This window comes from Schistocerca nitens, chromosome 2, assembly GCF_023898315.1.
Source record: "Schistocerca nitens isolate TAMUIC-IGC-003100 chromosome 2, iqSchNite1.1, whole genome shotgun sequence".
NCBI classification, from domain to species: domain Eukaryota; kingdom Metazoa; phylum Arthropoda; class Insecta; order Orthoptera; family Acrididae; genus Schistocerca; species Schistocerca nitens.
In genome coordinates this window covers 865,840,770-865,865,030 of record NC_064615.1, presented here as the reverse complement: position 1 = coordinate 865,865,030, position 24,261 = coordinate 865,840,770, and the positions used below count along the sequence as shown (strand labels likewise).

General features: G+C 42.6%; 1 protein-coding gene across 1 annotated transcript in view; it reads left to right on the top strand.

Annotated features, from left to right (window-relative positions):
• Positions 1 to 24,261, top strand: part of LOC126237142 (GTPase-activating protein) — a 157,415-nt gene that overhangs the window by 53,758 nt on the left and 79,396 nt on the right. Inside the window, exons 7-11 of the mRNA XM_049946973.1 lie at positions 8,574 to 8,766; positions 9,136 to 9,284; positions 9,695 to 9,896; positions 9,991 to 10,102; positions 14,038 to 14,144. Of these exons, the coding sequence (XP_049802930.1) occupies positions 8,574 to 8,766; positions 9,136 to 9,284; positions 9,695 to 9,896; positions 9,991 to 10,102; positions 14,038 to 14,144 (763 nt within the window). The remainder of the gene's footprint in view (positions 1 to 8,573; positions 8,767 to 9,135; positions 9,285 to 9,694; positions 9,897 to 9,990; positions 10,103 to 14,037; positions 14,145 to 24,261) is intronic.

Here is a 24,261-nt window from a genome sequence, read left to right as displayed (position 1 = left end):
AAAACCTAAATCGAGCAAGGTAGAAGAATCTTTTTACCCATTTGCCACGCGTACAAGTTAGGTGGGTCAACAACATATTCCTGTCATGTGACGCACATGCCGTCACCAGTGTCGTATAGAATATACCAGACGTGTTTTCCCGTGGAGGAATCGGTTGACCTATGACCTTGCGATCAAATGTTTTCGGTTCCCATTGGAAAGGCACGTCCTTTCGTCTACTAATCGCACGGTTTTGTGGTGCGGTCGCAAAACACAAACACTAAACTTATTGCAGTGAACAGAGACGTCAATGAACGAACAGACCAATCATAACTTTGCGAAAATAAAGAAAGTAAAATTTTCAGTTGAGGGAAGACTTGAACCAAGGACCTCTCGTTCTGTAGCTACTCACGCTAACCACGGGACCACGGCGCCCCCGAGCTCAAATCGTCCTTGATGTTGCCTATCTTGCGCATTGACTACTCAGTTTGTATATTTTACTAATTTTTTTCACGGTTCCACACAACTTCTTCCTGTTTTCTCGATTGATCTGTGTTCAGTTTTTCAAGGCCTGTCCACTGTGCCCACGTATAACTAAATCTGAGGGGGGTGCGATGGGGAGGTTCCCTTGTCAGATGTCAGAGCATGCAAAAATATCCATAGCCTTCAACTTCATTGTTACAAGTTTCAGATTGTTCAAGAACTAAAAATAAATAATTCTATACTGCAAGTAAATTTTCGTGAAAATCTCTTCGCTAAAATCAGTGAGAATGCTAACTTTACTGTAAATGTTTGGATGTCAGATGCAGCCCGTTTTCGCCTAAGTGGAGACGTCAGTAAGCAGAACATGCATTACTGGGCACAAACAACTCCTGCTGCACTTTACTAGCATCCGTTAAACTGCGCTGAAGTTACCACATGGTGTGCTGTGTCATGTTGTATGGTGATAGGCACTTATTTCTCAGTCTGTGACTGCTTTTTATGAGGCCATATAAAGGCCATTGTGTATCAGACTAGATCAACAAACTGTGCACAGCTCAAGACTCAGATTAAAGAAAGCATTGCCAACTTCCGGAGAACACACTGCACCTTGCTGTGCAGAATCGACGTAAGCGCGCGTATGTGTGTGTGTGTGTGTGTTTTTTTTTTTTTTTAAAGGAGGTGAGCTACTAGGTTAGTTTCATTATCACTGCCGTGCTGTTAATCATGGCTGCTCTGCTGTCTTTTTGCACCAAAGAAGAGTAACGTTCAGTGATCCATTTTTTGTGGTCAGAAGGCGTATCGGGCAGAAATTCATCGAAGACTTTCGGTTCAGTACGGGAACAGTGTTTTGCCACAATGGAGTGTCTACGAATGGATTGAAAAATTCTGAAATGGTTGCACAAGTGTTACGCACAATGAAGGAGCCAAACAACTGTTTACCACCACAAATGAAGAAACCATCGAGCATTCATGTGAAATGATTCTCTTAGACAGATGATTAACTGTTGACGAAGTGGCACATCTTCTGCAAATTAGTCACGGTTCTGCCTCCAAAATCATCCACAACAGACTTGGGTTTCATAAAGTTTGTGCAAGATGGGTCTCAAAACAACTCACACAGCTGCATAAACAAACGCGCTTGGACATCTGCAAAAAACATTTAGATTGCTGTGGTAACGTAGAGGACAACTTCTTAGACAGGATCATTACTGGTGAAAGAAACATGGATCCATCAGTACGAGCCGGAGAAGAAACGGCGCATTATGGAATGGAAACATCCAATTTCACATTGCAAGAAAAAGTTGAAGACCCAACCATGCGCAGGAAAGTTGATGTTTATGGTTTTTTGGGATGCACAAGGTCCAGTACTGGAACATTATGGGGAAAGGGACACAACAATAAACAGTGTATGTTACAGCAAGATGCTTACTGCTAGGCTAAAGCCTGCAATTCAAAGCAAACGCTGAGGATTGCTATCAAAAGGTGTTGTGCTGTTGCACGACAATGCCCATCCGCATACTGCTGCTCACATTGCTGAAACACTCCAGAAACTCAAATTTGAAGTACTGGATCATCCTCCATGTAGTCCCGATTTTGCCCCTTTTTACTATCACTTGTTTGGCAGGCATTAAGTAGCCATCGATTTGCCTTGGACGAAGCAGTGAAATAAGTGGTGCATTCCTGGCTCGTAGCTCAACCAAGAACCTTTTGTGAGAGCATCTGGAAGCTTGTACAGCGATGGACCAAATGTGTTGAAACTCAAGGAGACTATGTCGAAAAATGTTTTGTAAGTTTCCTATTTGATGACAATAATATTTTATAACTTTTTTGCAGATCATAATTGACTTACCCTCGTAAATTGCAAGTTTTTTGGTTTACACAGAAAAGCCAATGTATACCAATAAAAGTGGGGGTGGGGTGGGGGGTTTGCAACAAATACTGACAGAAAGAAGTTATGTTCATGGGGGGGGGGGGTTATTAAGCATGAGAATTAATTATTGAATGCCAAATGAGAGGTATTTCTGTTTTCTGTTGGAAGTCTAAGCTCACTGGACAGAAAAATAATGTTTTTGATGCTAATACTGAGTAACAACCAAAAGCATTGGTGTAATCTGTGATTTGCTATGGCATCAACTGGATAAAGTATTCATTGTCCAACAACTCCCGAGACAACCTTACAGGGATTTCAATTTGGTTCACGTTCTACATCTTTGTGAGACAGTGCTGAAGTGTGATCGGTGCTGGACATTAACCACAGTGATCAGTTGCAGTTTTAATAAGGTGTACTTGATAACTGTCTTCTTCTTCTTCTTCTTCTTCTTCGTCTATTTTTTAAGTCAGGACTGGATACAGTACTCATTAAGGTGAGGGCCAGATGGCAAAATCTAATTTTTTTTACTGTCCAGTGCAGTCATTGTTATTTAAGTTAATTAAACATATCTAGATTGTCACATACTTTCATCCATTTCACCACCCATTGTGCCCAATTCTGAAAAATTTGTGTGATAAACATGATGGCACAAATTGTTCACATGCCGGCGGACACGGAAACACCTGACCAAATAAAATGTTTCCGTCAATTGTTCATGTACATACACTCCCTGTAAATGGAAAACTTTGTGGGCAGGAGTTAACATGAAATCCCTTGCTTGTATCTTTGTGCTGTCCTCTTGTCAGTAAGCATGTGTGTCAGCACATCATGTTACGACTGCAAAACCTACCCCTTCCATCACAGAATGATATTGAGTATCTTCATCTGTATTTGTGCTCTGCAAACCATAGTGAATCCATGGCAGAGGGCACGTCCCATTCTACCAATTATTAGAGCTTTTTTCCTGATTCCATTCACTTCTGGAGCGCGGGAAGAACGACCGTTTAAATGCCTCTTTGCATGATGTAATTAATCCAATCTTGCCATCGCAATCCCTATATGAAATGTACATGGTTGTATTGTATTCGTAGAGTCATCATTTAAAGTCAGTTTTTGAAACTTTGTAAGTACGTTTTCTCAGGATAGTTTACATTCACCTTCCAGTGTCAGCCAGTTCAGCTCTTTCAACATCTCTGTGACAGTGTCCTGTAGGTCAAACAAACATGTAACCATTCATGCTGCATTCCACTGTATACACTCAGTATTCCCTGTTAGTCCTATGTGCTTGGAATCCCACATAATTGAGCAATACCCTAGAATGAATCACATAAGTGATTTGTAATCATTCTTCTGTGTTGACTTGCTCCACTTCCCTAGTAATCTACCAATAAATCGAAGTCTGCTACCTGCTTTATCCACGACTGAGACTATGTGATAGTTCCGTTTCATGTTCCTGCAAAGTGTTACATCCAGTATTTATATGAGTTTACTGATTTCAGCTGTAACTCATTGATACCGTAGTTGTAAGATAATACATTTTTTTGTTTTATGAAGTGCATAATTTTACATTTCAGAACATTTAAAGCAGGTTTCCAATCTTTGCATCACTTTGAAACATTATCAAGGTCTGATTGAATATTTATGCAGCTTCTCTCAGACAGTACTTCATTATAGATAATCGTATCTGCGAAAATTTGAGGCTGCTGTTAATATTGTCTACAGGATCATTCATATACAACATGAAAATCAAGGTACCCAACACACTTCCCTGAGGTCACCTGAAGTCTACATCTGTCGACGGCTCTCCCTCCAAGATAACTTGCTGTGTCCCCTCCCAACCAAAAAATTCTCAATCCAGTCACAGATTTCACTTGATACCCTATATTAACATACTTTTGGCAATAAGCGTAGATGTAGTACTGAGTCAAATGCTTTTCGGGAATCAAGAAATACTGCATCCACCAGTCTGCTGCGATCCATGGCTTTCCATATGTTGTGTGAGAAACGAGCAAGTTGGGTTTCCCATGATAGATGTTTTCAAAATACATGTTGGTTGACATGGAGGAGGTCATTTTGTTGGAGATACCTAATTATGTTATATTCTACAACCAATTGGTGTCAAGGATATTGGATGGTAGTGTTGGGGATCATTTTCTGCTACCCTTTGTTTAGATGGATGCGACCTGTGCTTTCTCCCAACTAATGGATACTGTTTTTTGTTTGAGGTATCTCCAATAGGTTATACACTACTGGCCATTAAAATTGCTACACCAAGAAGAAATGAAGATGATAAATGGGTATTCATTCGACAAATATATTATACTAGAACTGACATGTGATTACATTTTCACGCAATTTGGGTGCATAGATCCTAAGAAACCAGTACCCTGAACAACCACCTCTGGCCGTAATAACGGCCTTCATACGCCTGGGCATTGAGTCAAACAGAGCTTGGATGGTGTGTACAGGTACAGCTGCCCATGCAGCTTCAACACGATACCACAGTTCATCAAGAGTAGTGACTGGCGTATTGGGACAAGCCAGTTGCTCGGCCACCATTGACCAGACATTTTCAATTGGTGAGAGATCTGGAGAATGTGCTGGCCAGGGAAGCAGTCGAACATTTTCTGTATCCAGAAAGGCCCGTACAGGACCTGCAACAAGCAGTCATGCATTATCGTGCTGAAATGTAGGGTTTTGCAGGGATTGAATGAAGGGTAGAGCCACGGGTTGTAACACATCTGAAATGTAACTTCCACTGTTCAAACTGCTGTCAATGCGAACAAAAGGTGACCAAGACATGTAACCAATGGCACCCCATACCATCACGCCGGGTGATACGCCAGTATGGCAATGACAAATACATGCTTCCAATGTGTGTTCACTGTGACGTCACCAAACACGGATGCAACCATCACTAAGCTGTAAACAGAACCTGGATTCATCTGAAAAAATGAGGTTTTGCCATTCGTGTACCCAGGTTCGTCGTTGAGTACAGCATCGCAGGCGCTCCTGTCTGTGATGCAGCGTCAACGGTAACCGCAGCTAGGTCTCCGAGCTGATAGTCCATTCTGCTGCAAATGCCATCAAACTATTCGTGCAGATGGTTGTTTTGCAAACGTCCCCATCTGTTGACTCAGGGATCGAGACGTGGCTGCACGATCCGTTACAGCCATGCGGATAAGATGCCTGTCATCTCGATTGCTAGTGATAGGAGACTGTTGGGATCCAGCACGGCGTTCCGTATTCCCTCCTGAACCCACCGATTCCATATTCTGCTAACAGTCATTGGATCTTGACCAATGCGAGCAGCAATGTCGCGATATGATAAACCGCAATCACGATAGGCTGCAATCCGACCTTTATCAAAGTCGGAAACGTGATGGTACGCATTTCTCCTCCTTACACGAGGCATTACGACGACATTTCACCAGGCAACGCCGGTCAACTGCTGCTTGTATATTAAAAATCATTTGGAAACTTTGCTCGTGTCAGCATGTTGGAGGTGTCGCCACCAGCGCCAACTTTGTGTGATTGCTCTGAAAAGCTAATCATTTGCATATCACAGCCTCTTCATGTCGGTTAAATTTCGCATCTGTAGCACGTCATCTTCGTGGTGTAGCAATTTTAATGGCCAGTAGTGTAGTTTATAGAGGGGCTAACTCAGCCATAAACTGAGTATATAACAGGATAGTACTCCATTGTGCAATTGGGCCGTGTTTAATTTGAATGGTTTCAGCTGTTTTTTTTCAGTGCCTCTGACAATAATATCTAGGTCAATCATCTTTTCAGTATTCCGAGAATTAAATTGGAGCAATACTCAAGGGTTTCATTTGTGAAGGGACATATGAAAATCGAGTTACAAGATCATGAAAGGGATAGCTTCTACTCGCCAAATAGCTGAAGTATGGGTTCAGCTGCCGCAGACTGCGGTCCTGTGAGATGAGTAGCAACTATCCCTTTCATAATGTTACTTTCCATCCATGATTTTTCCATTGTTTGAAAATAGATTTAAGCATTTCTGCTTTTGCTTTGCTATTCTCAATTTCAGTTCTTGACTTGTCCTTGGGTGACTGGATACTAACTTTGAAGCCTCTTAACAGCATTTACATATGACCAGAATTTATTTGGGTTTTGTGAAAGGTCTTTTGACAGTTTTTCTATAGTAGGTGTTGAAGGCTTCACACATCATTCTCTTGACTCCCAAATGTGTTTTGTTCAGCATCGTCCTTCCCAATGCTTTGTTTTATATCTGTTAGGCAATAGTCTCTGTTCCTTTAGATGTTTCTTGACAGTGATAGTAAACCATGGAGGGTCCCCTAATTGAGAACTGTTGTACTAGGTTCATATCTATCCAGTGCATAAACAATTTTTTTTTTAAAACTTCAGCTATAATTTTTGTACTTGCTCTTGTCCTGAGCTCAAAGTTGCAAGTTTTTCATTGTGAAATGACACTACTGCTTATTTGTGTAGTTTGCTGAACATATCAATCTTTCTACTTGTTTTAGTTGCTCTTTGTACTTTGGTTTTCATTCTCACTGTAACTGGCTCATGGGCACCAGTACAAGCAGCCTGCAGCCAACCCCATAACATTCTGTTACATGGGTCCTGGATCCACTGTTACATATGGCATCTGAAAATGTTGCATCTGTTTTTGGCAAAATTAACATTGATAATTTTTTAACAATTTGCCTCTGAAATTAATAGGTTGTCATGCTACATACTTGAAGATGAAGCGTTAGTGCATTGAAATTTACATTTTAAAAAGGAGATGATTGGGGAGCTTTTTGATTAGAAAGTTTGCTTTTGCAAAAACTTCTTTTTTCTCGTATCTTCTTTACTTGTTTTCTTCTTTTAGTGCTATTTAAACTTTCAATAAATTATTGTTTCTGCTGTGGAACTGTAGCATTTTCCCATTAGCAAATAGAGTGCTTCTCTGATTTGGCCTCAACATTATTTTTATTTTCCTACTCAATTTAATAATTACAGAATCTGCAGAATATTGTTTTTACCTTTTTTTTTGTCATGAATAGCCATGCAATCTGTACTTGACAGTGCTACAGACAGAACCAACAGTGTACTTAAGTGCAGAAGTGGAAATGAAAATAACTGTATTCGCACATTACAGGAAGAGTTTCAGTGTGGTTGAAATTCATTGACAGATTTGTTCTCCGGCCATTATAGTGCAGAGTGCAGTCACTATAAACTGACAGACTGCCGTGAGCCCATACAAATTAGAATTAAGTCACACAGAGGGGAGAGGAATGATGCAAGGAAACAAGCCTTGCTGCCTGCTTTTAGCAGGGCACATTCATATTCCATGTTTCTGCGGAAGCTGGACTGACACATGGTCATGGCGATTGCTGATCCCTTCTGGAATTGTAATCAAATTCTGTGTTGTAAATGTGATAATTCAGGCCCACCCTTTACAAATATTTGACACAACCACGTTTCAAAAACACCTGCTACATAATAGTGCCACATTAAGTTTCTCGCATGATAAAAAAATTTTAACGTAATGTAGCAGACAAATGTGTGCATTTCTTTGTCCTAAGATGTTAGGCCCCAAGACTGAGCCCTATGTTGCATTACATGGTGTGTATCTTATACAGACCATTCAGCCAACCACTGTAGGTGTGGCTCCAGGGCATTGACCACACTGATATGTCATTGCAATCATGTACTTCTTATTTTGCAAATGTTTTCATGCACAGCTTTTCAAATTGGGCTTAACTAAATGAGACAATATGCAATGCCAGTAATTAAAACTTGTTTGTATTTTCAATATTTATATTCATAAAGTAAAGAGGTTTAAAACTTTGTTTAGTAAAATAATTCACCTGGATACAATTCATTATGAAATAGCATTTATTAGGTAATTTTGTTTTCGCTTTTTGAGGCAGAATTTGCATTCAAATTCACGTTTATTGCAAATGTGGATGTTCCAGGCCCCTACAAAGGGGATACTCTGCTGTACAACACTCATTAACACATCTTACATCATTCTCCCCTTGGAATTTCAGCTGCTTCTTTTTGCACCCTCCATACCAGCAGTTACTTTAAGTTACTGTTAGCTTTGATGCCTACAGTGCTTAAGTTTGTATCCAGTTAACTTGTATAATTGTGAAATTCATAAGATCTCCTTGTTGTTAACTGTTGCTGCATGTTGTTTTGAAGGAAAAATTATATTTCTCTTTTTGTTGTTTCATTGCTGCCACTCCAAATGTAACTTTTGTTTTAGGTATTTCCTGCAGCCCCGATCTACTAAAAACCGACCAAGTAAATCTGTTGGCAATGGTTCAGGCGTGTTGGGAAGTCCATCCGACAGTCTTGGATCTCTCAGATTAAAGATTCACTACACAGCTGATCATGTGTTTCCTAGTCATGTGTACAGCCAGCTGCGTTCGTTAATATTACAAAGTGTTCATATTGAGGTGAGCATCATTTGTATTTTGGTACCTGACTATTATCTTTCTTAACTTAACAGCAGGTAGAATTATGTAACAGTTCGTTAAATTCACACACACATACAAATAGGCAGGACAGCACTTGCCATTGGGAGGTGTAACTGAAGTATATACAGTAGATATGCATAAAAATAAACAGCAGCAGCACACTTTCTGAGAGCTAAGAGTGCTATTATTAAGTATTTCAATCAGCTATATTGAATGTTGCACATCTTGAAGTGAACTGAGTTGCATCCCTTGAAAAGCTGGCTATCATACCTGTCTCCTGAATTGAATAAATTTCGAACTGTAGTTTTCCTTTTTAAGTAATTATGAAAGTTTCTTTTATTTTAACAGCCAGTCACATCGAGTGCAGCATATATACTTGGAGAGATAGTGCCTTGCAAGTTGGATGCAGCCCAACCACTCGTGAGAGTGTTTATGCACCATGGAGAAATCGTTCCAATGATTCGCGCACTTGCACAGTGGGAGATTTCTAAAGTCACGTAAGTTACACTCGACCATTTTGTAAACATTTAATGTGTAATTAGTAGTTCCTGTGAAAATAATTATTAGTATGAAATCTGAAAAAGTATAAATGGTCTGTTGGAATATGCTGAATTTTGTATCAGCTGATAAAAACTAACAGAATACTTTCTAGTCTACTAGGTAGCCACTACATGAATTTTTTATATTCTGAACATAAAATATTATTTCTTCAACAGTGTGTAATGTCTACATCTACTGAAAGTAATGTCAAACAGAATTTCCTATGTTACAATTTAAGTCACAGTCCTACCTATGTATACATTGTAGGCAATAAAATAGTTACACATTTTTTCTTTGCAGTTTGAAAGCTGTTTGCTCTACGAAGATTTGAAGTAGAAATTTTAAAGATCTCCTTGGTTTGTTTCAGTGATGCAAATACAATTTTCCGCGGTAACACTTTGGTTTCAAAAATGATGGATGAAGTCATGAGATTAGCTGGTCGCCACTACTTACATAACACACTTAGACCAGCCATTGACCTCGTTTTCCAGGAACGCAAACCATGTGAAATAGATTCCAGCCGTTGTAAGGATCCTAGTATAATACAAACAAATTTAGCTAATCTTAAGGTAACGAAATTCTATACATTTGGAATATTGTAATATGTCAGTATTTTTATGCATTTATAATGCTGCTTAGATTTGTTTTCTGTTATCTTAACAGGAGTACGTTGAAATTATATTTCAAGCCATCACATCATCAGCTCTCCAGTGCCCCACCGTCATGTGCCAGCTATTCCATGATCTCAAAGAGTTAGCAAGTACTCACTTCAAAGGTAATCATTTCTCTGTAGGCATATTTAAACCAGCAATAAATACCTGGCCTGGTTTCTCTTGATGCCACTTCTTTGCATTCCATTGAGTCAAACTCAATTCAATTTGCATTTCCCGTTAAACACAATTTTCCAAAGTCATTTTAAATGTGGTCATTTTTGGCTATGCTTTACTGTGACTATTTTTGATATTGAATGAAACAACAAGTTAACCATTATCAGTAACAGTTTATTTATTTCAACTAAGTGTTACAGAGATTTGAACTGTCAGGAGGATTTATATGAATATGATAAGATGTGTATCTGTTGTGTTACAACTTTAGAGTAACCTGTGGCACCGTCATCAATAGCCACAGGCTCTTCTTTCTGTCCTGTTGCATCAAATACACCTTCTGTTGGTGTGTGTGATGTAACACAACAGAAAAAGTAGCCTGTGTCCACTGAAGATACTGCCACAGGTTACCCGAAATTTTAACCCAACAGGTACATTTCTTATCAACCACATAAATTCACCTGGTAGTGTAAACCTCCAAAAGGCATTGTGGATATAAATAAATTGTGATTGTTAATAGTTAACTTGTTGTTTCATTCTCTTTCAAAAGCACATTTTTTTCCGCCAAGCATGTGTGTAGGTTTGAAGTGGCTAAAAGTTTCTTAGTGTGTCAGCCAAAGTTAATGAAAAACCAATTCTGAACAGTTATGAGACTGATGGACAAAGCAATCAGATTCATTTTTTCCACTCTTTTACTAAATACCCAGGACCACAGTCATCACCACTTGAGAAAACAAACTATTCCCTCAGCTGGAAACACAAAATTATGTTTGAAATCAGTTGTGATTACATTGTAACTCATTTTTAAAAACGACCCCCTTAAGCTGAATTTTAATTAGATGTCTGTTACTTTCAACAGATTGCAATTAATTTTAAACCATTTGTGCTATAACTTTTCTTTGTCTCTGAAATCATTTTGAGTTACAGGAATTGTTGTAACATAGAAACTGACACATTTTAATCAGAATGTACTGCAGTTTTATTAGCCTAGATACTTAGTTGCTAAAAAAACACTAAGTGAGCAGTCATTTTTGACTATCCTAACTGGCAAGTTTTTAATTCATATTCAGTGGTGTCCTCTTGACAGAATTCCTTGCTTTTACTAGAGATTGGTGTTTTTCCTGGATGTATTCATTATGAAGTATGATGTGACGCATAGTTTTTGCAAATCAGTTGTTAGTGACAACTGTAACTTCCGAATTATACATCTAACTTGGTAAGCTGTCTTAATGTGGATTTTATGTCTGTCTGTATACAGTACAGATCATGACAAATTTGTAGCTGGCTCCCTCCTTAAAAGAAATTGATAAGCCATAACAATGAAGTTAGTTTTCTGTGAAAGCTTTTTTAAATAGAATTAAGAGAGATTTGCATCTTAAGCGTCTTAAATGCTTATTATCATTGTCCATGGGTTCTTAACTGTGTATTGCGTAAAGAATGACTTGCATCTGAAGTGTCTTTAGCTTTCAGCCAAAAGGTCGTCTTCTGAAGTAGAAAAACAGGCAGGCATGCACGCACACGCGCGTGACTGCAGTCTCTGGCTGCTGCACCAGATGGGTGTAGTAGTCCAGTGGTAGTGAAAAAGAGAAGACATGGGGCAGAGAGAGGAAAAGGGGGAGGGGTGGTGTTATAGTGCAGCTTGTGGGAGTGTGCAGGGATATGTTGGGACAGAGTAGGGCTGCTAGGTTAGATGGGAGATTTGGGGAGGGGGGAGCGGGAAAAGAGAGAAGGGGAACAGGACTAACGGGTGCGTTGGTGGAATGGAATGCGCTGTTGTGCTGTAGTGGGAGTAGGGAAGAGGACAGGTTAGGGCAGAACAGGAGGGACTAGTGAAGGTTGAGTACGGGGGTGGGGGGTACAGCAATGCAGGATGTATTGCAGGGAGAGTTCCCACTTGCATGTTTCAGAAAGGATCCAGATGGCACAGACTGTGAAGCAGTTGTTGAAATGAAACACATAGTGTAGGGTAGCATGTTCAGCAGCTGGGTGGTCCAGCTGTCTTCTGGCCACAGTTTCAGTGGCCATTCATGTGGACAGGCAGCTTGCTAGGTGTCGTGCCCATGTAGAAAGCAGCACAGTGGTTGCAGCTTAGTTTGTACATCAGATGACTGCTTTGGTAGCCCTGCCTTTCATGAGATAGGATATGGCTTCATTGGACTGGAGTAGATGGTGGTGGGAGGATTTATGGGACAGGTCTTGCATCTTGGTTTTTTGCAGTTATATGAGCCATGAAGCAAGGCATTGGAGACAAGTGGAGTAGGGATGGAGGAGGATATTGCGCAAGTTCAGTGGGCAGTGGAATACCTCTGTGAGAGGGGTGCAAGGGATAGTGCGTCGGATATTCCTCATTTCAGGGCATGATGAGAAGTAGTCGAAATCCTGTTGGAGAATGTGATTCATTTGCTGCAATCCAGGGTGGTTCTGAGTCATGAACGAAGCACTCCTTTGTGGCCGTTTGGTAGGTATTGGGAAGTACTAGGTGACTGGAGAGATAAGGCACAGATCTGTTTCTGTGCAAGGTTGGGTGGGTAATTTTCATCTGTGAAGGCCTCAGTGGTAGCCTTGGCATATTTGGAGAGTTACTGCTCGTCTCAGTTCTTAAGGGTGTTCTACAGAGTTGTTTTACCGTTTTATGTTCAATATTTAGATGACTGACCCAGCCATTGTCTTCAGATGGTACTAGATTTGTTACCGAGTGAGGTGGTGGTGTGGTTAGCACGCTGGACTTGCATTTGAGAGACCATGCAGATTTAAGTTTTCTGTGATTTCCTAAATCACTCAAGGCAAATGGTGGGATGCTTCCTTTCAGAAGGGTACTGCCGGTTTCCTTTCGTATTGTTGTGCTCCGTCTCTAATGACCGTGCTGTTGATAGGATGTGAAACTATAAACTCTCTACCATCCCTGGTTTTGCTGTTATGTGTACTCACTACCTTTGCGCCAACTGGAGTGGTTGTTTTCATAATAAACTACAATATAATGTAGTATAGTAGGTTGCATCAAATTGTGATCACATTTTTCTCATCGTTTATGTTAACCTTCTATTGCATGACTTTTCTGTAGGAAACCAGTTGCATTGAAATAATTATCTGGGCATAGGATCTGACAGACAAAATACTAGTAACAGTTGAACAAAGAAATTTGTATTTCATTTGGATTTATTCAATATTTTAGATTTGTTGCCATGTGGCAACAAACCGAAAGTATTGATTAATTATTAATTGTTCAGTTACAGACATATGGTAACACAATAAGTGTTATCATTAAGTATTATTTTATGTACCTTAAAAATCTATCTGGCAGAAATAATCCTCTCTTTCAGCTACTTTCACATATATTTATGTTCTCTCAACCTTTAGCAAAGATTTTTGATTTTAAACTTTTTCTGCCAACACAGTCCAGCTTGATACACCCTGGCTCTGTGTGTGTTGCTAGACAGCAACAAACATTAGACATAAATTCACCGTTTGTTGCTACTTGGCAACACCAGGCAATAGATGGTTAAAAACACAAGGAGATCGCCAAATCTCTCTCTCTCTCTCTCTCTCTCTCTCTCTCTCTCTCTCTCTCTCTCTCTCTCTCTCTGAAATAATACTTGAGATTTGTCAAAGGGAGAAAATAACAGGACATTAGGCATAGCTCATCAGATGTGACAATTAGAAGTTGGAAAAATTGCTGCAGATGAGGAAATTATGTGGCCATTGATAGGAGTAGCATTAAATGTCTTGATACCACATTTATACATCACTTTGCCTTTCTTGAAATATTACAATACTTGGCACTAGTGTTTCGTTGCTAAATTTAATTTTCTTGGGTCACTGATTTATATTTGCTTGTGATTGACACGTAGTATTAAGAACTACATTCAGTTGTTTTCCTTCATTTCAGATAATAAGGAAGTCAAGTATTCAGTTATATCTGGTTTCATCTTCCTCAGGTTTTTTGCCCCTGCCATTTTAGGACCGAAGCTGTTCGATTTAACAACAGAACAAATAGTAAGTTGATACATTCTTAAACATATATAACGCTAATTGTCTCTTAAGTATCTCTGTAGTGACTGTTTAATTCATATAGATTATCACTGTTTAAGAGATAATATTTTCTGCGGAAACAGCACAGAAACTAAACGCTGTTTGTTTCTTGTCCAACTTACTCCTTATCTTTTACATTGGACAGCTGGAGCTACTATTTATTCAAAACTTTTTGCTGGTGAAGATATTTGTAAAGCTTCCCTTCTTTAGATTGCTACTGTATGGACAACTGAATTAGAATAATGTTTTTTGTGTCAGCTACAGATGGTGCATCTTGAATCACATGTCAGAAGGAGTGAGTTCTTCCTCTCCCTGCATTTCTGAATCTACGAAATATTGCACTAGCTACACACATTTTATTTACCTGTCTGACCCTAGTTCTCGCTTACCTGGAATCAGATACTTTGGAAAATTTGTTGCCAACTTTTGTGATAAAATACACTCCTGGAAATGGAAAAAAGAACACATTGACACCGGTGTGTCAGACCCACCATACTTGCTCCGGACACTGCGAGAGGGCTGTACAAGCAATGATCACACGCACGGCACAGCGGACACACCAGGAACCGCGGTGTTGGCCGTCGAATGGCGCTAGCTGCTCAGCATTTGTGCACCGCCGCCGTCAGTGTCAGCCAGTTTGCCGTGGCATACGGAGCTCCATCGCAGTCTTTAACACTGGTAGCATGCCGCGACAGCATGGACGTGAACCGTATGTGCAGTTGACGGACTTTGAGCGAGGGCGTATAGTGGGCATGCGGGAGGCCGGGTGGACGTATCGCCGAATTGCTCAACACGTGGGGCGTGAGGTCTCCACAGTACATCGATGTTGTCGCCAGTGGTCGCCGGAAGGTGCACGTGCCCGTCGACCTGGGACCAGACCGCAGCGACGCACGGATGCACGCCAAGACCGTAGGATCCTACGCAGTGCCGTAGGGGACCGCACCGCCACTTCTCAGCAAATTAGGGACACTGTTGCTCCTGGGGTATCGGCGAGGACCATTCGCAACCGTCTCCATGAAGCTGGGCTACGGTCCCGCACACCGTTAGGCCGTCTTCCGCTCACGCCCCAACATCGTGCAGCCCGCCTCCAATGGTGTCGCGACAGGCGTGAATGGAGGGACGAATGGAGACGTGTCGTCTTCAGCGATGAGAGTCGCTTCTGCCTTGGTGCCAATGATGGTCGTATGCGTGTTTGGCGCCGTGCAGGTGAGCGCCACAATCAGGACTGCATACGACCGAGGCACACAGGGCCAACACCCGGCATCATGGTGTGGGGAGCGATCTCGTACACTGGCCGTACACCACTGGTGATCGTCGAGGGGACACTGAATAGTGCACGGTACATCCAAACCGTCATCGAACCCATCGTTCTACCATTCCTAGACCGGCAAGGGAACTTGCTGTTCCAACAGGACAATGCACGTCCGCATGTATCCCGTGCCACCCAACGTGCTCTAGAAGGTGTAAGTCAACTACCCTGGCCAGCAAGATCTCCGGATCTGTCCCCCATTGAGCATGTTTGGGACTGGATGAAGCGTCGTCTCACGCGGTCTGCACGTCCAGCACGAACGCTGGTCCAACTGAGGCGCCAGGTGGAAATGGCATGGCAAGCCGTTCCACAGGACTACATCCAGCATCTCTACGATCGTCTCCATGGGAGAATAGCAGCCTGCATTGCTGCGAAAGGTGGATATACACTGTACTAGTGCCGACATTGTGCATGCTCTGTTGCCTGTGTCTATGTGCCTGTGGTTCTGTCAGTGTGATCATGTGATGTATCTGACCCCAGGAATGTGTCAATAAAGTTTCCCCTTCCTGGGACAATGAATTCACGGTGTTCTTATTTCAATTTCCAGGAGTGTAATACTGTATTGCAGTGTGAAATAACACATCAATCGTAGAGTTTCATTATTTAGTGTTAGTTGTGTTATATGTCTGTTATTTCATTCAAAAATGATTTGTGAAGTAATTCTTGGCCTTCTGTAGGTCCCAAGTACTTTGTGTGGAGCAAATTATATTAGTGTCAGGTATATGAAGGATACAAATATTAATTGGATAGTAAGCATAAAAAAAATTATTTCTCTTCTTGGCAGTAATACTTGAGTTTAGATGGAAGTTACTACTTCACCTCATAACCTCATTAGTACATTTTCTCTTCTTCTTGCTACTTGCCTCTAAATTGGCAAAGAAGGAAATTTTTGGATAGTAAACAGTACATTCATTGCCTCTGTTGTTGACTATACCAACTCTTTTAGTAAGGTGAAAAACTATTGACGAAGTCTGGACTAAAGTAACTGTTCTTGTATGGTGTGCCCTTCCTGACCTTTTTTTTTCCAAATAATAATTTTCTTTCTGCATGCACGTTCTTCACAAACTTGTTCAGTATTTCTATTCAGCCTCCCATTCTGTTAGCACTTGTACGTATAAGGCTGTTCTCATATCTCCAAATATTTACAGACCTTTGCTATTGATTTTCCTCTCAATTTGCTATTTGTCGTTGCTTGTTTGTCTGATTAACACATTTTAAAGCTTACTGTCATCTGATTGATATTTTACATATAAGTTGATCAAGAGTTTTAAACATAAATGTGTTACAGAAAAATTTGTCCACCACTTGTAAAGCAAAACATTGCTTTCATCTTAAGGAACAGGCATTTCACTAAATCATCATATCAAAACAAAATAAAATGATACAAACTAGTTTTAGTGACACATTCCTGTCAAAAAACACTGTATCTGCATCTTATAGCCTTATTACTAAGGACAGGAAAAATAGTTTTATTTTATGTGCAAATGTGGAGTTATTTGTTGCCACATTCACTGTTACTTTTTGCCACATTCGCCGTTATTTTTTGCCAAATTTGGTATTTTTTATTTGGACAATTTCAGTGTGATTTAGTTTGTCAAATTCTGTGTTGTTTACTTTGCCAAATTTGGTGTTTTTTGTCAGATTTAGTGTTTTTGTCAGACTCAGTACTGTTATCAAAAAACTTCCGGGAGTTCAGCCAGGTAACACTTTCAGCGACCGCTGATATTTCAGTGAGACAACACCCCGCCATTTTCAAGGCAAACTGCAACAGACAGGCAAAGTACATGCAAATTTAAAACCTCGGTTCTCGGACTGATCCAGGAAAGATAACACACACACACACACACACACACACACACACACACACACACACACACACTGAACACTAGTGCCACCAAAGATGACCAAAGTCAGAGTTATGGATAGTGAGACTACGAACTCGCAGGTGAGGTAGCATTGACTCTGTCCCTCTGTTTTTTGACAAGGGAGAGAGCTGGATTCCAAGCAGTTTAAACAAAAACCTCCATCCCTGTTAACGAGGTTGCTCACTAATTTAATCCCAACTGCCTCCTTAATAACACTGTCCCAGTAGCTGGACGTGCATGCCAATATCTTGGTGTTGTTATATAACATGGGGTGACCAGTATCAAGCAGTGTTCGGCAATAGCAGATCTACGTGGCTGCTGTAATCGTGTGTGCCGTTTATGCTCAGTACATCGGTCCTCCATGGTCCTGATAGTTTCACCAATATACGCCATGCCGCAGCTACAAGGAATGCGATATATACCCACCTTATGTAGACCAAGATCATCCTTAACAGAACTCAAAAGCGCTCCAATTTTAGATGGAGGTCGGAAAACACATTTCACATTGTATTTCCATAAAATACAACCAATCATGTTGGAAGTGTTTCCTTCGTAAGGCAGAGAGGCAGTAGACTTATGTGTCGACTCAGCATTATCATCAATCACCCAATTTACAGTTGGTCGATAGTGCAACACACGTTCAATCTGTCTATCACTATAACCATTTTGACGAAATGTTACTTCAAGATGGGACAGCTCAGCTGGCAAAGTCTCAGTGTCAGAAACGATGTGCCCTGTGCACCGTGCTGAGCCGGATGGTGACAACTATTGGCCTGTAAGTAGAAGTCGGTGTGAGTACGTTTCCTGTAGACTGCATGTCCTAGTGATCCATCATCCTTCCTCCTAACGAACACTTCAAGAAAGGGGAGGCAACCATCCTCTTCCACTTCCATTGTAAAACGATTGTTCGGGTGGATCGAGTTCAGATGTTCTAGAAAGGCATTCAAATTCTCCCTACCATGAGGCCAAACAACAAAGGTATCATCAACATATCTAAAGAAACAGGCGGGTTTCAAAGGCGCCAACTCCAATGCACGTTCCTCGAAGTCTTCCATAAACAAATTTGCCAACGGACTACCCTTCGCAACTCCATCTGTCTGCTCGTAATACTGGTCATTGAATAAAAAGTAAGTGGATGTCAATACATGCCAAAAGAGATTAGTTAATTCAGCTCCAAACCTAGCCTCAATTAACCGCAACGAATCAGACAGAGGGACACGAGTGAAGAGAGAGACCACATCGAAACTCACTAAAATATCAAGAGTCATTCAACCGCAGTCCCTCAATAGGACGTAAAAAATCAGATGAGTTCCTGATATGATGTTCACACCAATATACTAGTGAACTCAACAGAGAAGGAAGATGCTTGGCTACAGGATATGTCGGAGCAGCGATGTTACTCACTATAGGATGGAAAAGAACCCCTCCCTTGTGAACCTTCGGAAGGCCATATAAACTAGGGGGAACAGCACTGTAGGTGTTAAGACTCTTGATAGTGTCCTGCGACAAACCACTTTTCTTCAGGAGGCTGTTGGTCTTTCTCTCAACACTTTTTGTGGGGTCAGCATCGATTCTGCGATAAGCTGAATGAGATAGTAAATGTTGCATCTTTTGTACATAATCCTGTTTATTTAAAACAATGGTGGCATTGCCCTTGTCTGTAGGTAAAATAACAATATCAGGATCAACTGTGAGAGAGCATAAAGCAGCCCTCTCTGCTGCTGTTACATTACTTGTGGGTGGACGAGCCCTAGTCAGCACACAAAATACCTCCCTCCTAACCTCCTCTGCAGCATCAGGAGGTTATTTGCAAACTGCCTGTTCAATTGAACTAATAAAATCAAATAACGGCCAACTCTTCGGAGTGGGTGCAAAATTTAAACCCTTCCCAAGCATGGATAAGGTTGCGTCGTCAAAAGATTTCTCTGTGAGATTTATCACGGAGCGTCATATCACCAGACTCCACGTGATGAAAACGTTCAAACTTTGCCAAATGCCGGCCAGTAACGGAATTGTATTCCCAGTCAGCTTGAGTCCATGAGGCACCGTCCAACCAATCCCAAGTGAAGTCAGACAATTCTGATGCAACCATTAAATGAAAACGATACAATTCTTTGGAAACAGAATCCAAACATCGATGAGTAAAACGAATCCTTTCACAAACAAGAGCCAAGCCAGCACATTGCTTTATGTAATTGGTGACAGGAGAATTAACATGGTGCACAACCTTGGCAAATGTTGGGACATGATTTTCATCACAACGCCTCAATAAAAACGACAAAGCACATTGCAGTCTAACTCTATAGCTATGAAGTTTATCCAACTTACGTAAACACCGATACATTTCCTCCTCACCTGTTTCTTTAGGTATGTTGATGATACCTTTGTTGTTTGGCCTCATGGTAGGGAGAATCTGAATGCCTTTCTAGAACATCTGAACTCAATCCCTCCCAGGGGCTCAGCATTCATTTGCTGGCTACAGGCTTGGCGACCCCGGGGTCCTGAGCTGGGGACTGGTCGGCGCCGCCGGTCTCCTGTCACCGTAACCCCTGGACATGCTTCAGCGACCACTGTATGCCGCGGCGGTGGAATGTTGTGTGCTGCAGGGAATAGTAATCTTGGCTTGACTGCCTGGATTGCGAGGAAGGCCAACCTCTATAAAAACCCCTCAATCTTCCGGTGTGCTCCACGCCTATGAGATGCATGGCTGTTGAGGTGGAACAGTCGCCAGCGGGCAACCTCTGGGGCACCTGCCACACCCCAGTTGTATAAGGCTTATCCAGGCATGCGGGGCTCTGTCTGGATGGACATAAGTTTCCCTAGCTGCTCGTGGGACGACCATGGATACCACGAATTCTTCCTCTTTTCCTCCTCCTAATTTTTCGCTGGCCAGTGGGATGGGTGGACCGCTGGTAGGCACTACCACTCAATCCAACAAGAGGGCTCGGTTAGCCAGTCCTCCTGACTCAGGCGTCAGCAAACGTACAGCAGTTCAGAGTAACAGAGCACATACTGACAATCAGAATGTGTTTTTAATAGTAAAAAGGAAAGAGGGTTCCTTTGAAAAGGTTTCGTCATTTTATATCCAAAAGGGTCTAGAAGGAATAGCTGGCACTTTAAAATCAGTGAAGTGTTTACGGAATGGGACACTGCTTGTTGAAACATCAACCGCTCAGCAAGCAGTTAACCTTCAAACAGCTAAAAGCTTGGGGGAATACACGATCGATACAGAGCTTCACAGCACCCTGAACTCCAGTAAGGGTGTTGTTACCTGTAGGGATCTTGTTGACATTCCTGTAGAAGAATTAAAGAGTGAGTGGGCTCAGGAGGGAATTGTTGACGTTCAGAACATCATGAAAAGGGTGGATGGGACCCTGGTGAAATCTGACTCCTTCATTCTTACTTTCAATACCCCCAAACTCCCAGAACACGTCAAGGCAGGATTTCTTCGACTAAATGTCCGGTCGTATGTCCCAAACCCAATGCGCTGTTTTAAGTGCCAGCGTTTTGGGCATACAACTCTAGGGTGTAAAGGAGAAGCAATGTGTGGCAACTGCAGTAAGGCTGTCCATGACGGAATTAACTGTTCGTCGCCTGTCAGATGTATAAACTGTTCTGAAAGCCACCCTGTTTGGAGTAGGGACTGTAGAATCTTCCTAGAGGAACGTAAAATACAAGAAATAAAAACAACTAAGCGTATCCCCTACAGTGAAGCCAAAAAGATCTTTAAGGCCATGCAGCCACCCACATTCGTTACGTCTTTTGCTTCCATTGTTCAGAAGCCGCCTCCAAAAGTCGATGCATCTACACAGACGGAGGTTGTTAGTGTTGGCACGAACACCTGCACATGTCAGTGCACTTGCACGGCAGCAAGTGTATCAGAGCCTGTAGCCCCTCCTCGAACAGCAGAGAAAGGTACAGTAGCTAACATTGAAGAGCCCCAGGCATCTCCGATTGCTGAGGCTGTTCCAAAGCCCAGCGTGGTCATAAACACCCCTACTCCAGTTCTAGCAAAGCCGCCTAAACAAAGGAAAGCACACATCAAGCAGCACCAACAGATTAAATCGGCTGGTAAACCCTCGGATCATGTTAATGTGGTCCCACTAGACGCTTCATCAGACTCTTCCCCAGAGCTGATGGAGTCTGAGAATATGGGGCAATCATCTCGCCCCAAGACTGAGCCTCCACCTGCTGCAGTCTCCCCACCTCGGCGGAAAGAGAGGCAGAAAATACAACCACCGTGATGGCTCCCATATTGCAATGGAACCTGCAAGGGTTCAGGACACATGTGGAGGAACTACGTCTATTGATTCAGGATAGACCTATGTGTGTATGTCTGCAAGAGACAAATTTCAGTGAAACGTACACCCCTGAGCTACGTGGTTATCTCCTCCACAAAAAGGACGACCTGAGTGGACAGAGAGCTCGAGGAGGAGTAGGTATCTTCGTCAACACCGACTACCACTCCTCGCCTCTCTCCCTCACGACGAACTTACAGGCAGTTGCAATATTAGTACATGTGCGTCATATGCTAACAGTATGTTCGCTTTACCTGCCCCCACATGATGTGCTCGACGAAGAGGCTCTCAGTGATCTTCTTACACAGCTCCCCCACCCCTTCATCCTCTGTGGTGATTTTAATGCACACAATGTGCTTTGGGGCTCTGTGAGTACTTGCCCCAGGGGTAGAGCAATCGAGAGGCTTCTTCTGTCTTCCAGTGCCTATTTGCTAAATACAGGTCAAAGCACGCATTTTTGCATTGCAACTGGGTCGTTCTCTGCCATTGATCTATCGCTTTGCTCTCCAGCCATCGCCCACACTGCTGCATGGGAAGTGGTTGATGACTTACACGGCAGTGATCACTTCCCCATCTGGATTCACCTGCCACATGCAGTGGCACCGGAAAGGAAACCGCCTCGATGGGTGCTCCGTAGAGCCAACTGGGCACTGTATAGTCAACTAGCCCAGTTTGAACATCAGGTCAGTGTCCAGGAATGGGTGGATCATATTGCTGAAGTGATCCACCGCGCCAGTGAAGCGTCCATCCCACAGTCCATGGGACAACCGAAGCGGCAGCCTGTCCCTTGGTGGAGCGACGAATGCCGCTCTGCAGTCAGGGCTAGGCGGGCAGCTCTGCGTAGGTTCAAATGCCGGCCAACTTAGAGAACCTTGCAGCCTTTCGGGTGGCGAGGGCAAAGTGTCGTCGGGTTATACAAGAGAGCAAGAAGAGGTCGTGGCAGCAGTTCCTGAACACCATTTATCGTTCTACACGAAGTTCCATTGTATGGGAGACCATAAGGAGGATTTCTGGGAGAGGTGGGAGGTGCCCTATGGCTGCCATAATGTGGAATGGTACTCTCCAAACGACCCCAAAAGATATTGCCCAGTCTATGGCGGCTCATTTTGCAGCTATTACTGCAACCGCCAGTCAGAATCCAGCTTTCCAGCCCCACAGAGTGGCTGCTGAGAGGAGCAGTTTTGACTTCCGCTCACCCAATACAGAAGAGTACAACTGCCCATTTTCCATGTGGGAACTGGATTCTGCATTGTGTGGGGCTCGTGATACATCCCCTGGTCAGGATAGAATCCACTATAGCATGCTGCGGCACCTCACAGGGAGAAATAAAGAAATCCTCCTCCGACTTTTTAATCTAGTTTGGATGTCTGGTCACTTCCCCGACTCGTGGCGTGAAGCAATTTTAATTCCTCTTTTAAAACCTGGGAAAGACCGCACGTGCCCGGGTAGTTACCGTAGTGTTGCCCTCACTAGCTGCGTGGGGAAGACCTTGGAGCGGATGGTCAACCGCCGCCTTGTCTGGATGTTAGAATCCAGACAACTCCTTAGTCGCTTTCAGTGTGGGTTCAGGAGGTATCGCTCCACCTTTGATAACCTGGCCCTCCTGGAGGCGGCTATACAACAGGCTTTCCTGCGCCAGCATCACCTGTTGGGAATATTTTTTGACATTGAAAAGGCATACAACACTACTTGGAGGCATCTTATCATCAGGCAGCTCCACAAATGGGGTTTTCGGGTATGTCTTCCCAATTTTATTCGGTCCTTCCTGTCGCCACATTATTTTCGGTACCGAGTCGGAGACGTACTGTCTAGTCGCCTTGAACAAGAGAACGGTGTCCCTCAAGGTAGTGTTTTAAGTGTGACGGTCTTTGCTATTGCTATTAACAGTATTACGTCTGTTGTGAAAAGTCCTGTGCAGTGTTCCTTGTTTGTGGACGATTTCTCTGTATTTTGCTCTTCTTCAAGCCTTGCAACGACGACTCGTCAATTGCAACTCACTCTGCGACGTTTGGATGAATGGGCACAGAAGAGTGGTTTTAAGTTTTCAACTGATAAGTCGGTGTGTGTTCTTTTTAACCGTTCTCGTTCCATTTTTGACTTGCCTGAGTTGAGGATGAGGGACACCGTTCTGAATTTTAAAGACACGGTGAAGTTTCTGGGCCTCACTTTTGATTCTAAGCTTACGTGGCTGCCACACATTAAGGAACTGTAAAAACGGTCTCTTAAGGCGCTGTCTATTTTAAAATGTCTTAGTCACCACACATGGGGAGCAGACAGGACTTGTCTGCTCCGGTTTTACAGAGACTTCGTGTGGTCCCGGCTTGATTATGGATGCACGGTGTATGGGTCTGCAAGACCCATTTATTTGAAGCTGTTGGATGTGGTGCACCATGAGGGGATTCGGTTGGCCACTGGGGCGTTCAGAACCAGCCCCATACCGAGCCTCTGTGCAGAGGCAGGTGAACCGCCACTTCACCTCCGGCGGCTTCTACTAATGGTGCGCCAGGCCTATCAAACATTATCCACACCATACACACCTGCATACCACACTGTTGCTCGGCCTCCACTGGAAAGGCTTTTTCGCAACCGGCAACGAGCAACAAGGCCCT